The sequence below is a fragment of the Apium graveolens genome, chromosome 6, assembly GCF_009905375.1.
Source record: "Apium graveolens cultivar Ventura chromosome 6, ASM990537v1, whole genome shotgun sequence".
In the NCBI taxonomy this organism is placed as follows: Eukaryota; Viridiplantae; Streptophyta; class Magnoliopsida; order Apiales; family Apiaceae; genus Apium; species Apium graveolens.
In genome coordinates, this window is record NC_133652.1 from 12,211,730 (window position 1) to 12,228,093 (window position 16,364).

The 16,364-nt window shown below is 32.7% G+C and overlaps 1 protein-coding gene across 1 annotated transcript; it reads right to left on the bottom strand.

Annotated features, from left to right (window-relative positions):
• Positions 1–5,951: 5,951 nt before the first annotated feature.
• Positions 5,952–11,700, bottom strand: LOC141667549 (serine/threonine-protein kinase VIK). Its single transcript, XM_074474094.1, has 11 exons — positions 11,236–11,700; positions 10,769–10,843; positions 10,505–10,621; positions 8,959–9,053; positions 8,277–8,397; positions 7,914–7,993; positions 7,045–7,104; positions 6,801–6,922; positions 6,611–6,696; positions 6,410–6,525; positions 5,952–6,261 (listed from the first exon to the last, which is right to left on the bottom strand). The coding sequence occupies exons 1-11, from the start codon at positions 11,533–11,535 to the stop codon at positions 6,123–6,125; spliced, it is 1,311 nt and encodes a 436-aa protein (XP_074330195.1). The 5' UTR covers positions 11,536–11,700; the 3' UTR covers positions 5,952–6,122.
• Between the last annotated feature and the right edge of the window lie 4,664 nt (positions 11,701–16,364).

The following is a 16,364-nucleotide window of genomic DNA, read 5'->3' on the forward strand; positions in this document are numbered from 1 at the left end:
AGAAGCTGTCTTGATGGGGATTTACTTTTGGTTGCTGACTTCTGTTTATTGTTACCAACTGCAAAACTAATTAGTATATCTGCTCTTGTTGTTCAAGTTGTATTTAGCGGTACTAATCAATTACTGTGTTTCTCAAGTGTCTTATTGTTTCGGACCAATAGTTTAATTGGTTTTAATGAAAGTTTATTTCCAGTCTAGTACTCTTGCAGATGTGAATGATTTAAATTTTTTGTAGGGATGTCTCAATGGGAGTGGAGATGTTTTTTGAGAGCTCCGCTTAAATTGCGCCTTCCTCATTGAGAAGCCTGTTCTTGTGGTCGAGTTAAAAGTGTTAACATACGTAATATGAATGAGAGCGCTGATAAACACATTTCCTAAACCTCATAAACATGCCTACCTGTATTGATTATTGAACCAATTCACTCGGACAACAATGTAAAAGATACAGGGTGATGGCTAAAATATGGCTTGTGTAAACTTCATGTATGATTATTGTGCAGAATGTGTGGGTATGTGTTATGGATGCAGGTGATATCTATGTCTTGAAATAGCTATCACTACATATAACCCGTTGAAGCTGGAGACTACATGGTTTGCTTTTAGCGGATTGATCAGAACCAGCACGTGACGTTGACTCTTGATTTTGATTGGAAGTCAGGTGTGGGGGGGGGATGGGATGATTTTCTGAATTTAATTTGTACATAACTACAAAGTCATTGCTGGACGATGGTTAAAAATATCCATTTTTGGAGTTGAAATTGCTCAAAATACCTTTTTTCAAAAAATATGTTGAAAATATCATTTTGATTACGTATTTCTTAATTGGATAAGTTTAATACACATTTGAGAATTGGGTAAATTACTAAAAATACGCATTTCTAGTTTGGGTATTACCATTGAGATACACATTAAATTAAAAAAACAGGACAAATGGGTATCTAGTACAAAATAGGATACTCAAATGGTGAATGCGTATCCGGACTGGTATTTTCAGCACTACACTACCAAAATGATTATTTTTAGCATTTTACACACAAAAATTGTTATTTTTAACATTTTTTTGTCGTATTGCTGTGGTAGAAAGCGCAATAAGTGGCGGGGACATAGTTTGGTTGGATCTTGTTATTAACCCTCGGCACAATAAGCACAATATTATACTATTATAAGTTAAAAATGGTTTCATTTAATCGGTTGGTTAACGTCTTTTTAAAAAATATGTTAACACCTTCCAAAATAAATTTTAAATAAGTAGTATAATTAAATTTAAGAAATCAAATCATGTATCCAATACAACTACAAATGCTATAAATTATTTTTCAACATAATTTCTATTCGCACTCAACTTCTTTATCACCTCTTTTGTAGGAAATCAAACACTTCCAAAATTAATTTTAGTAATTCAAATTATAATATAACAAAATAATATAATTTACATACAAAATTATAGGATAATTTTTTAAGATTTTAATTATCTAAATTTTGAATCATCCAGTAATATAATTCATACAAAATAATAAGTAAATATTTTAACTTCATTAATATGAATAATATATAATTATTATATTTATAATTTATTTTTTATAAACCATTAAAATTACAAATATTATAATCAACCCGTGTATCACACGGGTTATAGATATATTCAATATAACTACAAACTCTATGATTATTATTCTAACATAATTTCTAATCGCACTCAACTTTTTTTACCTCTTTTATGCTCCATCAAACAGTTCCAAAATTAGTTTTAGTAATTCAAATTATAATATAACAAAATAAAATAATTTACATAGAAAATTGTAGGAGGACTTTTTAAGATTTTAACTATGTAAATTTCGAATCTTTCAGTAATATAATACATACAAAATAATATATAAATATTTTTATTTTATTAATCTTAATAATATATAATTATTATAATTTATATTTTATAAAATAATAAAATTACAAATATTATAATTAGCTTGTTATATAGGCTAGTATGCAAGAATGCAGGTTTCTTTGTTCTCATCGCTTAACCCTTGGCAGAAAAAACTTGAATGGCGCTTGTTTAAGTTTTAGAGAGGTGCTTTGATGCTATAGATGTGTACAGTCAAACAGTACAAAATGAAAAATAAACCAAACGTTTATGTTAAGAGATGAAGAACACCTTGTTGTAATGATCCCAGTTTATGTGAGAGTATCTTTTCAAATCTTCTCATTTTTGGGAAGAAAGTTTTGGGAAAAAATTATAGAAAATTTTCTCTCCTGATCACTTCTCTTCTCTCGTCAAAAAACCTCGGGAGCACGTTTAGGAAAAAAAAATTAAAATTATTTTTTTCTCTTCTTTTCTCTCCATTCTCTCCATTTTTAAATTCTGGAGCACAGTGTTAGGGTTGGTTTGTGTCATTTCTCTCATTGGAGCAGAAATTAGGGCTGAATCATCTGTTTAACTGGATTTGAACCGGGTTTTGACTAGGTTTAGGTCAACAATATAAACCAGTCAATGACCTGGTATCCAATTTTCTCCCGTCGACAAGTCCAATCACTTCTCAATCTTGACTGCTCAACTAGTCGCGACTAGTCAAGCACCATGACAACCATGGTTAAGAGATGAAGAACAACTTGTTGTAATGATCCCTGCTTTTAGCGCACAAGATATACATCTACAATCAGAGAATTACATTTTAGAAAATTGTTGGATTTCGGAGTCTTGTATAGGAATGCCTATAATTTATTTGTATTTGAGGCTAAAATTCATGGAAAATCCACCTCAATAACCTCTGCAAACAAACTGGGCTCTCTATCATTGTTATACTTTATTATCTACATTAATGTTTAAAAAAGGTAGTGAAATACTACTGCTGTCAACACCCTTCATCTCATCTCAAGTAATCGTTACTTAGCAAAAAAAAGGATTAAAAACTTCGTTTGGGTAAAATCAACATGCATTGCTTAGCAAAAAAAAAATCAAAAAAAATCAACATGCATTGTCTGCAACTTGGGATTAAAACAGTTATTTTTCGCGATTTTATATAAACCTTTGCTAGGCTTAGAGACATTCTTTGATGTGCTCTCTACAAATGTTGCAGGGAAGAAGAGATGCAAGAACTTAACAAGGCTACCAAACCGAGATGGTTCAATTTGCTGTAATTTGCTTATTAGTTTGGGATTGCAGTTGTGGCATTTCAAGTCTTTTTTCAAGAAGCAGCAGCATTTTTTATTTTTTTTTACTTTGGCCATGTTTGTTTAATAGTATTAAATAGGGGATATGATTATAATCCTTTAAATTTTTCAATGCCATGTTTGTTTTGTAAAAAATTAGTGAAGAGTTATCCAAAGGATTATAATCTTTAAGTTATCACATCTCATGTTTTATCTCCTCCTACAAGTAATTTTTTAAAAGATTATATAATCCCCTCATTGTTATCCCAATTCCTATGTGAAACAAACATACGATTGGAAAATTTAAAGCACTATCCAAAGTATTATCCCACAAAACAAACATAGGATAAAATTTTAAAGGATTATATATAATACATATTGATCTAATGTCTCATTCATTCTTTAGTTGTCTCATTCTCATATTGATTGCATATATTTCAAACTGCAATATATTCTATTGTATCTAACTCTGTTTTACAGGCCTTTAGTGTTTTTGATAGGGGGAGCATTTATGCTTTCTTTGTCATCATCATAAAAGGAGGAGAATGCTAGTTGTTCGTATTTATGATGATAAGATCTTTCAACAACAAAATGCAGAAACAACAGAAACAACAGAATGGAAGCAATATTCTATCCTAGACAATCAATGCAGCTTTCCAGGATTGCAGTTTAGGTTGGTTAGGGTTTTATGTATATCTTGTTTGACTGGATAAATATCTTTTTACCTAATCTCAAACAAACCCTATCTTATAAACCAAATTTGAATCTTTCAAGACTTATCCTTTACTTGGTTTATCTTTTTCAAATTACTAACAGATTAGGTTTTTCAAGTTTCATTCAAATATTTTCAAACAAACTTGCTTTCAAATCTTATCTATTTTATCCTTTGTTTGAAAATAAATCTGTTAGAACTTTACTTATAAATACATCTCTCTTTTTCAGATTTCAGCTAACGCCTTAACGTAAAATCTTATCATCTGAAAATCATCTTCAAATCATCTTCTTGTTCTTTACCCGAGATACATATCCAGTAAACAAGAAGCCTAGTTTGAGTTGTAAATTTTCACATTATATTCTTGTATCTGAAAGGTGTATTATATCACTTGTTCCGGGTTGTGGGAGTTTGATTACAAATGGAAAGCCAAGTAGCTTTGTGCTAGGTAGCTGTGTGCTAGGGAAAGGTTTCTTTCAAGTGAGCCAAATTTGTAATCAAGGAAAGTTTGTAAGTATTTTGTTTTAAGTGGATATAATATATTCTCTATGCTAGTTGGTATAGGGACTTGGATGTAGGCCATAGACTAGGTGTAGGGGCCGAACCAAGTGAAATTTTTTGGTGTTTTTACTTATTAAGTTTTCAGCATTCTGCATTTCCATTACTGTTATTTATTTTCTGCAGTTAATTGAGACTGTCTCATTCATTGTCTCATTTGTTAAGGGACTGTCCCTTTTGCATAAGGGTGCAAAAGGGACTGTCCCATTTACCTTGATAATTAGAATATAACATTATCCTGTCGAGCCATCGAATTTGAGTAATGAATTATCTTTGGTCTAGTACTATTGCAGATGTTGATTTCAGTTTTTTGTAGGGATCTCAATGGGGGTTGAGATCTTATTTCAGAACTCCGCTTGAATTGTTTTCATCCCCGTTGAGAAGCCTGTTCTTGTGGTAGAGTTAGTGTTAAACAATTTGAAGCAAAATCCTGAAGAATAGAATCGTTTAAAGCTCATAATATACCAATTGAACTTCAGAGTGTATAAACTAACTGTTTTAGTTATTGTACCAATCCACTTGGATAACAATTCTTAAAGATGCAGGTGATGTGAGGTTTTACGTGGTGAACCAATTTTTTTGCGTTTAAAATGACAGGCTTGATCATTTACGAGGTTATAAGCTATTTTGCAAAATTCCAGCAGCTCTTGTTGCATATATTGAAGCTTACATTATGTGGTATATTTGATCAAAGTCGATCTTTGTTGCCCTCAACCTGAACTTCCACAACATTAGCCAACATAGATAAAAGTCGGGCTAATATGATTATGCTCTCAGGGTACACAAAATGCTGAGATAGTAGTTGGTTAAGTTTCCCCACAGCTATTGAAAATGTAGGCGATCTTCCCATTACAAGATATATGAGCGGTCATATTTTCAAAAAGAACCTAGAGACTAGACGTTGCTAATCTTGATACCGTTGGTACGATGGCAATTTTTTTTAAAGTCATTCCGTATGGGAAAGTGATTAACAAGAGACCTGGAGACTAGAAGTTGCAAATCTTGAGTTCTATCAACAGGGTAGCCAATATTAAAAAAAAAAACTATTTAGGGAAGTCATCAGCAAGAGACCCAGAGACTAGAAGTCGCAACTTCATTTTGGTAAATCTATATGCATTGTCTGCAACTTGGCAAAAAAAAAATGCTTTGTGCTTTGTGTGCAAAATAGAGTCTAAACCTTTGCAAGCCTAAGAGACATTCTTTGATTTTAGCTCTACAATTGTTTCCAGGAAGAAGAGATGCAAGAACTTGCCAAATCTACCAACTCCAAAATGGGATGGTTAAGTTTGCTTTCACTTTCAATTTGAAGTCTGTTTTGGAGAAGAAGCGGCTTTTTTTAATTGGGTTATATATGTCCAGTCGTTTGCAGTATTTGATAGTAATACATTATGTTGAAGTAAGGGCTTTGCGCTTCAATAGATCATGGGAACTCTTTGGTGGGAAAAGTTAATGAGAATACATACTGAACTTCAGAATAAAATTAGTAACTATATTGATTATCAGGCTAAGACTCGAGAGATGCAGGGTGATAGACTGATGGTACTGAACAACTTGTTACAAGATTTCTTATTTCAAAAATATTGAAACTAAATTAGGTTGTATCTTGTATGTGGAAAATTTAAAAATAATTTTACATATTCTACATATTCTAAAACTTTATTACAAATAGTCACTCATGGCTAAGAAATTGGTCCAAGCAGCTTCTTCATCATGATGCCGGGTCATGCTTGAAGATATTCCAGTGATGATCTGATGGTAAAGTTTCTTTTATTTTTTCGAGCCTTTTGAGAATATCCAGGAATGAAGGTCTCTTGCTCATATCTGCTGCCCAGCACTGTTCTGTCAACCTAAAATGAAGTAAATGGCACAGAAATTAGCACCTATAATAATGTGAAGCATGAACAAGTACAAACCCAATGAACCGTTAGCTATAAAGAATTTACTTATGTGTACAGAATTTTATGGAGTCAGCACACTACATATGGTTAAACTTACTCTCTTAATTCCTGAGTAAAGCCTTTGGCCCTAAACATAGGCCTGTGCCCTTCCGCCACATATTTGGCTGCTTCGTAAGGTTCATGGTGTGATAATGGTGGATCGCCTTCTAACATCTGCAAAAAAATACTTTGATCAGCTTGTAGACTTCAATCAATTGCTTCATAATCTTTTCAAGCACATTAAGAAAGAGAATAGTACCTCGTATAGTATCATTGCAAAAGAGAAAACGTCAACCTTCTTATCATATCTACGATGCTTGAAGACTTCAGGAGCCATGTACCGGTCTTTTGTTTCAATGCAGAAGTTTTCCCCACATAGAAGAAGAAAAAAGTGAGTATAAGTGTGAACTTGATCTAAACTGTGAAATTATTATAAAACAAACACTCACAACTTCCAGTCTCGCCAGTCAATTTGTATACATCATGAGAATTTTGCACCTTGATAAGCTTGCTTAGTCCAAAATCCCCAACTTTTAAATGGTCAGCACTGGAGTTGACCAGAAGAACATTTCTAAAAAATAGTCACCAGTCAGTACCGATATATATAAAATCATCAGAATTCCACAACCAATACTAGTGCGAATTCTGTTCCGCAGTCCGACATGTTAGTTCTCAAACATAAAAGCAACAAACCTTGGTTTTAGGTCTCTGTGTATTATGACATTGGGCTCATTGTGAAGATAAGCCATGCCTCTGCCAATTCAAATTTATATATTTTAGTATTAAATCATGATTCAGTTGAAAAAAGAATAAGAACAAGGAAAAAGACGCATTTAGTTACCTTTATATATCTTAGTACCAATTCATGATTCAAATGCAAAAAGGAAAAAAAAATAAAAAGAAACATCTATATACCTATTTCAAAATTATGCCACATGAATATGCCAAACACACCATTATTTTTTCCCGCCACACCAAACACCCCATTATTAACTCAAAGAAAAGTTGATTTAAAAAGTTTTTATCTATCCAGTTAAAATAATTGTCATGCTGATTCTGCTTTAATCTAAGGCCATAACAAATTACCAGTTGGTAGTTAGTATGACTAGCCTGCAATAGCTTTCGGACAAAAATACTTAAATACTGAACGATAACATAGCAGAAGTAACTGTGTACGAGCTAATTTGATGGACATTATATATGCTATGATATTCTGAAGAGTTTAAGGTTCAAAATTGGCTAACTACTATTATCACAAGTTCTTTAAGCTAAAAGAGTGGTGCTACAGACCCCAAAAAAATCCCCAAATGACACGTGGCACATTTTTATTTGTGGGCACATATGTATACACGCAAGGTCTCGGATTTTTATTCGGAAAGTTACCAATTAAGCTTGTGACACATAAGCGTTTGTGGAAAATTTTTGGACAACTTTTTAGGTCTCTAGCATTTTTCTATGCTATAAATACTTTACAATGACTGTACTAAAGAACCCCCCATCCGCCCACCCAATATTTTTTGTTAATGGAAACTTAAAAAGGCAAAGTTCGAACTTCGAAGTACCTGGCAATGTCTAATGCGAAGCTGACAGCTGTTGCTGGACTAAGTGCACCCTTCCCCTTTAGAAACTGATGGAGATCACCCTATAATATAAGATGAAAAGGTTTAATGGACTACTTATCTAAGTCTGGAGAAGCTAAACAGTATCATGCAAGTTCTTTCCTATATTAGTATGTGGGGCATTTTATGACATTCCTGGTACAAACTAATACTGTTTGTATCCCACAATTTCACTTGTAAAGTTATAAGAATGATTTATATAGAAAATATGTGAACTGACATTTGATACAGAATGTCTTCAGATCCACGTTGAAATCCAATAACACAATAACAAGAGAATAAAATATATGCAAATCCCTTGATTACCCCTCGTAAAAATTCAGTAATTAACATTAGCGGCTTCCTATCCGTAACTGCTCCGAGAAATTGCACTATATTTGGGTGGCGAAGCTTCACTAGCAAATTTACCTCATGCCTGAAGTCCTGACTGCATTATTTTAAAAAAAAAGAAGATGAAGGAACCTTTCAGGCAGGGATAGTGAAACTAGAACGGGATAAAAAAAACACAGAATATCTACAACAAGGACTGTTCTGGTAGTGGTAGCAAAACTTCATAAAAGTATATTGCTAGTAATCACGGCATTTTTTATATTAAGTAACAGAGTCACTCGGCGATATAACTTGTTATTTCATATCCCATTGCTCAAGTTAAGTACATAAATATTGTATTTCTCCCTTTGAGTTGAATTGACCAAATCTAAAATTAATCATTAAGCATACAGTTGAGTTTCGACAGTGCAAAAATTATCAGATATAAATTTTGGCATACAAGTAAATGGAAGATTTTTTTCATACAACTTAATAGAGGACTTTTATCCATTTCAACGTAGACTTATTATTGTAAGTACTTTTTCGTTGTATAAAAGATGCCTGATTATGTTTGTAAAATACAGAGCTATTGGGTCAAAAACCATACATTAGAGCAGAATGTATAAATTCTACAAATATTAATAGTATTATGGAAAGTAAGAACAAAAAGTGCACATACATCACCAATCTATCATCTGAAAGACTTGGAAGGATACGCTTGACAGCTACAGGTGTCCCACGCCAACCTGCTTTTATGATCTCGCCAAAAGACCCCTGACACAAATTGGGAAGTAAAACCATATTCAGGGTTCTCTGGAAATGTTAACTGACAAGAATCTATATATATTTGCAGTCCAATAAGAACTTCGTAAGTATAAATATTAGAGTACTGAACGAAGAAAAATAAACAAGACTGAGATGATACTAATTCACATAAAGAAGTAATTGTGTTATCGTATTATGGTGTATCCCACCCCCTCGAGTTTTTAAAGGGCGGAAAGCAAAGAAATGTATGAGGAAGTAAATGACATGGAATGTGAAAATTTTCACTCGCTCACAAGTTTAAAAAGATAAAGAGCGAAACTACTTTCATTCACGTGCTCCGGAGTTGCAAGTAAAGCATAAAGTTAGTTTTTAAATTACAATTATATCCTTATGTTTTAAAATGGATAATTAAGGTAGTAAGGGTGTATTGATAATCTTAAGTCTTTTTTAATCTCCACCACACACTTTTGTAGTGGAAGTATTGCAAGGAAAGCATATGAAATTTGCATTCCTCTACACTACCTTCCTTCTTAAAAGAAATAGATTGGGAGCACATACAGAATGTAAATTACATTATTTTACTCTCCTTTCATCTGCTTTCCTCCCTATTTAAAGCTTGGGAGCAGGGTGTAAGAATATTCTGCCAAGGAGTAACCTCTAGAACTTGTAAGAATACATGATCCTACACCCTATAAGGCAAACAAGTACAAATATTTGTAACATTTTTAACAGGAAGCATTTACCACGTGAGACGCGGTAATTAAATTGGGAGCCAATCTCTTATACATGGAAAGATTACTTTGTTTTCTAAGCACCTCATTGCTTTCAAATGGCAGTCAATAGATGGAACCATAACTCTTGAGGCAGATAATTTATTTTAAGCATAGCAACTCCAGTCAAGTGTTTCAGACTACATTTTATAAACACATTCGGAAGTTACGGTTTGGGCCGGAAATATATTATGAGGTGAAAGCTCTAGGAAACATCAGGATTTATAGCTAACATACATGTATAAGGTCCGTTAACTTCATATTTACTTTGTGGTGGCCAGATCTATGACCTATTTCATCAACAAAGCATTAATGTCAAGTATGAATTTCTTATAATGAAAGAGTACACTGTCATCTATAATAAATCTTACAAACGTTGATACTCATATATCACACAAATAGACTACACTACATGGACACTGGCACCACACCATTATTTAAAGCGACTTCAGCTACTCCTAAATTAGGTATTCAGGACTACGAGCTACTTTCGAATACTAACATTGCCCTGTCAACTTTTTACTTCCAAAACTTGCATACAATTCCCTTCTAGATTATTCTGATATTTTTTGTTGCGAGTCTAGACTCGAGACGCACAGATAAATACAGCAATTGTGAAAGTGCATGAATGCACTAAAATAAAATATAATCACGATTTGGATAAACTGTATTATACTCATCAATACAAACCTTCCCGATGGTAGCTGAATGTGAAAAGTCCAGCTCAGAAGGATCGATCTCCCAATCACACTTTTTGGGTAGAGGAGGCGGAACAGGTTTCGGTTCAAAATGGCTTCCACTCTGCCCCTGCAACCACAACCTAATGCTTATTCCACACATCACACGAAATACACATAACAAATACACGGAACATCACAAAACATCGATCACATTTAACCCTACCAAATTACCAATCCACCAATTCAATATTTCAAAAAAGAGTTTATAACTTACAAAAGACAGGCCGCCATGCGACTTTAACAACTCAGTCATGCTTTTCTTTTTTGCTCCTTCTGCATCCGCTAGAGGCTGTCATTAAATACAAATCAACTTCAGGCATCATACTCAAACTAACTCTAACTAAGATCACCATATCCGCACACTACATACACAACTAAAAATCAAACAAAAAAAAGATACACATTTTCTCAATTCAGTCTACTCAAATTCAACTTGCAATTTATTAATCACACAGCTAACATCATACTATCACATACAAATACACAAAAACACATATTCTCGACTCGGTCTACTAAATTTCAACATGCAATTCAAAATTCACACAGCTAACATCATACTATCACATACAGATACATAAAAACACATGTTCTCGCCTCGTCTACTAAACTTCAACTTGAAATTCATAATTCACATAGATATATCAGACTATCACATTTACAATACATAATATTAACATTGACCGTATTTTTCCAGCGATCCTGAGAATTAACATCAGCACCGAACTCAATCAAGCACTTAGCAACCTCGATCCAACCGTGAAGCGAAGCAACGTGAAGCGGAGTTCGATTATCATAATCAATAGCATGAACTAGCTCCGGATCTTCTTCCAGAAGCTTCCGAACCGCCGATTCATCGTTATGATGAGCGTGCCACAGTATCAACGACGTCCGGCTAACTTTCGCCTTGTTGTGCTTCTTCGTCTCCGGCGTAGCGTCGCCGCCGGCGCCTGAGTGGCCGGAACTTCCCTCACTTCCGCTCATAAAATATCTATGGGACCAAACGGATCGAGAAATAATTAAAAGTGTGTATGTATATGTGTAAGTATATGTTGAAGTGAATTGGATAAAAGAAGAGTTGATTGAGTGGAATGTGTGATTTTAAACTTTATTAGTTTTTCCAAATAAGAATTGGATTCTGTTTAAGCGAAAAAAAATTGATTGGATTTTGGTTTAAACAGGGGAAGTCAACGCCCTGGTTGGTAATGGAGCTAGTGATTTACTATGGTCAACGAGATTACTTGTGCAATGTTTTGTGCTAATCAATTAATGAATGTTATGTTATGCTTAATTTAACAAAGCGTGCAATGCTAAACACTAAAATATATAATTTTAATTAGTATAATTGTTAAAAGAAATTATGAAATTTTGTATTTAATATGTGTCTTTGGTCACACAGGAAGGTTTTAATAAAATTGTAAAATTGTCTAAACAAGACAAGATCGTGTAATGACATTTAAGATTCAGATTAACTTTCCACAAAAGACGTGGTTTAGGTGCACATTTTTTTTTATTTTGCTAAGCAAGTAGGTGCACATGTTTGACTAGTTTCAATATTAATCGACTGTATTTTTTTAATTTTCTTAGTAAGTTAATAAAACTAGGGGTCATTTGTTTTCATCTTACATTCTTAATCTCTCTTAATCCTTGTTAACATATATGTCTTATCATTAAAATTGTTTGGGTTCTTCCTTTTTGTATCTTAATGGGTGATAAAATTCTTAATCGGTAAGATGGAAAACACTAACTCAACCATTAAAACCGTTGCCCTGATCTTTTGTCATGCTTTTTCATTTGAGATGAATGATATTACTACTTCACTGTGTACTCTATTTGTTTATTTTTAATTTTTTTAATAAAATTTTTAAAGAAAATTTTTCTCAATAATATTCAATGTGTCATTATCGGTTATATTGACATTTAAATATTAATTATTATAGAAACTAATTGTTTATAGCCTACATTAAATTAAAAAAAGCTATTACTAATGACTTGTATTATGCCTTATATTAATAATATATCAAATAATAAATTAACTTACAAGTAAAAATATATAATTATGATTGTTCAGATTTTTTTTTCAATTTATGTAGCAAATGATATTATTCATTCATAATTCAGAACTTTTTAATTATTCAGAAATTTTAATGATTCAAAAATTTTATTCAAATCTGTCAAATGACAAGTTACTCCCTCCGTCCTATTCTAATAGTGCACTTTGTTAATTTCACACATATTAAAAAATAGAATATTCAATGTTTATTTTTTCCTTTTCACACAATAATATAACTTATCTTTTAATACATTACATTAGTTACATATACTCTAACAAAAAAAAAATATACATGTGTATATACACACACAAACTATAAAATAATATGCATTTTGAATTTCTATATAAGGATATTTATGAGTAAGGTCTTTTAGTTAATATTGAAACTATATAATTTGTATGGGTTAAAAAACATGACAGATATTTTGGAAATTTTTTATTTTACAAAGTGGACTATTAAAATGTAATAAGGGAGTAACAACTAATTTATTAATTAAATTTAAGCAAAGATATTGGTTGGAGTTTGAGTTACATTCGACTACGACAGATTGTTGGATTATCTATTTAAAAAGGTCTTAAAATTCAGTGATGCAAATAAGAAATTTATCACAATTAAAAATCCAATAAATGATCGTCGTTTGGATGAAATAAAGTCAGATTTTATTATTTTAATATATTTTTTGTTTAATTTTAATTATCTTTATAGATGCCGATGTATTTTAATTCATTTTTTTAAAAAAAGTATCTCATGCTCTTTTGGGCATTAGTTTTATATTAACTTATTTCGCAAGTTTTCCGAATTATATGAATAATTAAATTGCAATATCGGTGATTATAAAAGTAATTAATAATGCAGCCAGCCGACAGTCCATGCCATATTAGTGTATTCTAGATCAGTGATGTAGTTTCTCTCAGGCGTCCCTCGCACGGTGCATGTAGTGCACTAGGCCCATCAGAGGTCCAAAATTCAAAATTATATTTAGACTTAATTGCACGAAAATGGCTTTAGTTATAATTTTTTTGCACAAAATTAACTGAGTTATAATAATAGGCACCCGCATTACTTTTCTTTAATTTTTTAACATGTGATTGCATTCCGTCAGTTTAATCTAACAGGCGTTAAATAAGAAGGGTAAATTGGGAAAAGTCTATTTTCAACTGCTAGTACCCTCATATACAGATGTGTATCTCTATATAAACACATACAATACCAAAAATTAACACTCTCATCCTCAAAATCAATTGGGGTAAAGCTAATCTTACATGCACCATGATATACAAATGTTTTTGTGGAGGGTGAGCTGTGGAGAGGACTGTTAGAACAGAGTCAAACGGGGGTCGAAAATTTCTTGGTTGTGTTCTTGGTAGTCGAGGTTGTGGATTTTCAGACGGGATGATGGTTGCCAAAGATGCACGGTACTACAAATTGAAGTGGAGAAGACTAAATTGGAAGCTAGAAGATGGAAATTGGGCTATCTTTTTTAATGGTTTTGTTTTTCTTTTTTTTTTGAAGCTCGGTTTTGTTTTTCTTCTTCTTTGTTTGGAATGTACCATCGGTTGAGAATGTAAAAGAAGATATTTAAATCTTGTAATGGTATTTAATTTAATGGATTATGTTTATCAATTAACTGCGTATTTAGACCATTATTACATGTTCATACAAATTAAGGTATCGACTAGTAGAAAAATGCAATATACACACATAAACGTGTTTGGTTAGATATCATAATTCCATCAGAATATATTGTCGGCAATAGAATACCCTGTCCTGGTAACCAAAAACTGGCTAACAAAAAGAAGGCTTGAAACCTTTAATATCAGTTATTACATACCCAACAAACGTAATGGCACAAAAAACATAACTTGCAAAAGTTTATCCAAGTTTAGCCAGTTGAGGGATTTGTAGAAGAATTGTCCCCTTGCACCTTCTGTTCGTGTTAATTCATTGAATATAAGTAAGTTGGAACTAATGAATATCTTAAGAACATGAACTATAGTATACACACATGTACCTTAAGTGCACAAGTTCTTGAATTATGACCAGGTTTGTTGCATATTGTGCACACACAAGTTGACTTGGCTATGTTAGGCACAGTTCCTTCCTCGGCAGCCTTTTTAATTGCATCATTTTTCTGTACATTTTCAATAATTCTAAGTAAGTCTTGAAAATTGCAAGAAAATATTTCATTAAAATAACAAACTCAAGTTTATCTTGCCAACACAAGTCCTAGCATTGTGCTCCTTAACTTTGCAGTAATGACAATTCACAACTGTGCCAGCCTTGCTTAGCTTTGTGGCATTAGAAGAGATGTCATTCTTTGTAACCCTTTTCTTTATTGGCCTTCCTGCAGGGGTCTTGACATTTAGGGGTAAGGGCCTTGGGTCAACACTTGTTTCCCAAAATTCAAGTCCCACAATAGGGTCAAGTGTACAACTGTAGAGCTGTTAAACAAATGAAATACTTAGTTATGATCAGTAAAAGGAGTACTAATTATTTGTGAAAAATACATACCTTCATGTACTCTTCCTTATTGCTATAACAGTTGTTTATATGCATTTCCCAGGGTTCATTCTTAATAACTATACATGCACAAGCATGATAGCATGGGATCCCCGTAAGATTCCATTTTCTGCAAGTGCATGTTTTGTTATGTAGGTCAACCACCAGCTTATGACCCCCATCTGTGTAGATTGTCCAAAGGGATTATCCATATTCATTTCTTATTGGTTGGGAACAATATATAATGGCTCCAGAGGCTGAGTTACAAATACCTCTACATACCTATTAGTCCTAGGTCTTTCCTTGTTAGATATCAATGTACACATTAGCATAAGATCAACATCTGTCTCTAACTTAAACAACCCATGTTCCATTATTATCTGTGGTATTTTATAGTATATTACATCATACCCACCCTTTGATCCACTTTCAACTAGCATGCATTTAATCTCTTGTAGACTAATTGCATCACTATCACAAAAATCAACATATACGACAAAGCCACCGGTATATCTCTTAGGATTATCTAGCAGTTCATCATCATAATACAGTTTAATTGAGAAAAGCTCATCATCTTACATAATAAAGCACCTAAAACTCAATCAATAAGTTAACATTACCATTTTTTGCACAATCAAACATAACAAATAATTAGTACAAACATACATCAAACACAATAAATTATTAGTACTAACACTATGATATTGTTCACTTGTAACCAAATCAGTACAAAGAAGTGCTTAACATACAACAATCCATATGACATACACATATATTGTTCAAGAAACACTAAACCCTTAATTTAGAATCACTATTAACTCAATATGCATGCAAAGAAGGAGAATAGATATTACCGATATATTCTGGACAGTGGTAGGGTTTGAAGACATCTTCATCTTTCTTCGACCTTAGTCTCCAAGCCATTTTGCTTCGATTGAAGTTTTAGTGACAGTTAGATTTAGGGTTTCTCTCAGCGGGTTGGGGGGAATTGGGAGAGTTCTTTTGGAGGGAAATAATATGATTGATGTGACAATAATACAGGGTTTATGTGTGTAACAAAAATGATTTTAACAATTTAGCCCTCTACTTAATTTAAAAAATGAGAATATGTAACGTCCGTTAGATGAAACTGACGGAATGCAATCACGTGCTAAAAAATTTAAAGAAGAGTCATGTGGGTGCCTATTATTAAAACTCGGTTAGTTTTGTGCAAAAAAATTATAATTAAGGCCATCTTCTTGCAATTAAGTCTAAAAATTA

Coding starts and splice junctions, on each gene's coding strand:
- LOC141667549 (XM_074474094.1), bottom strand. CDS start 11,535: ATGAGCGGAAGTGAGGGAAGTTCCGGCCACTCAGGCGCCGGCGGCGAC. Junction 7,994..8,276: donor TTACTGAATTTTTACGAGGG/GTAATCAAGGGA, acceptor CTTATATTATAG/GGTGATCTCCATCAGTTTCT. Junction 6,526..6,610: donor TTGCAATGATACTATACGAG/GTACTATTCTCT, acceptor ATTTTTTTGCAG/ATGTTAGAAGGCGATCCACC.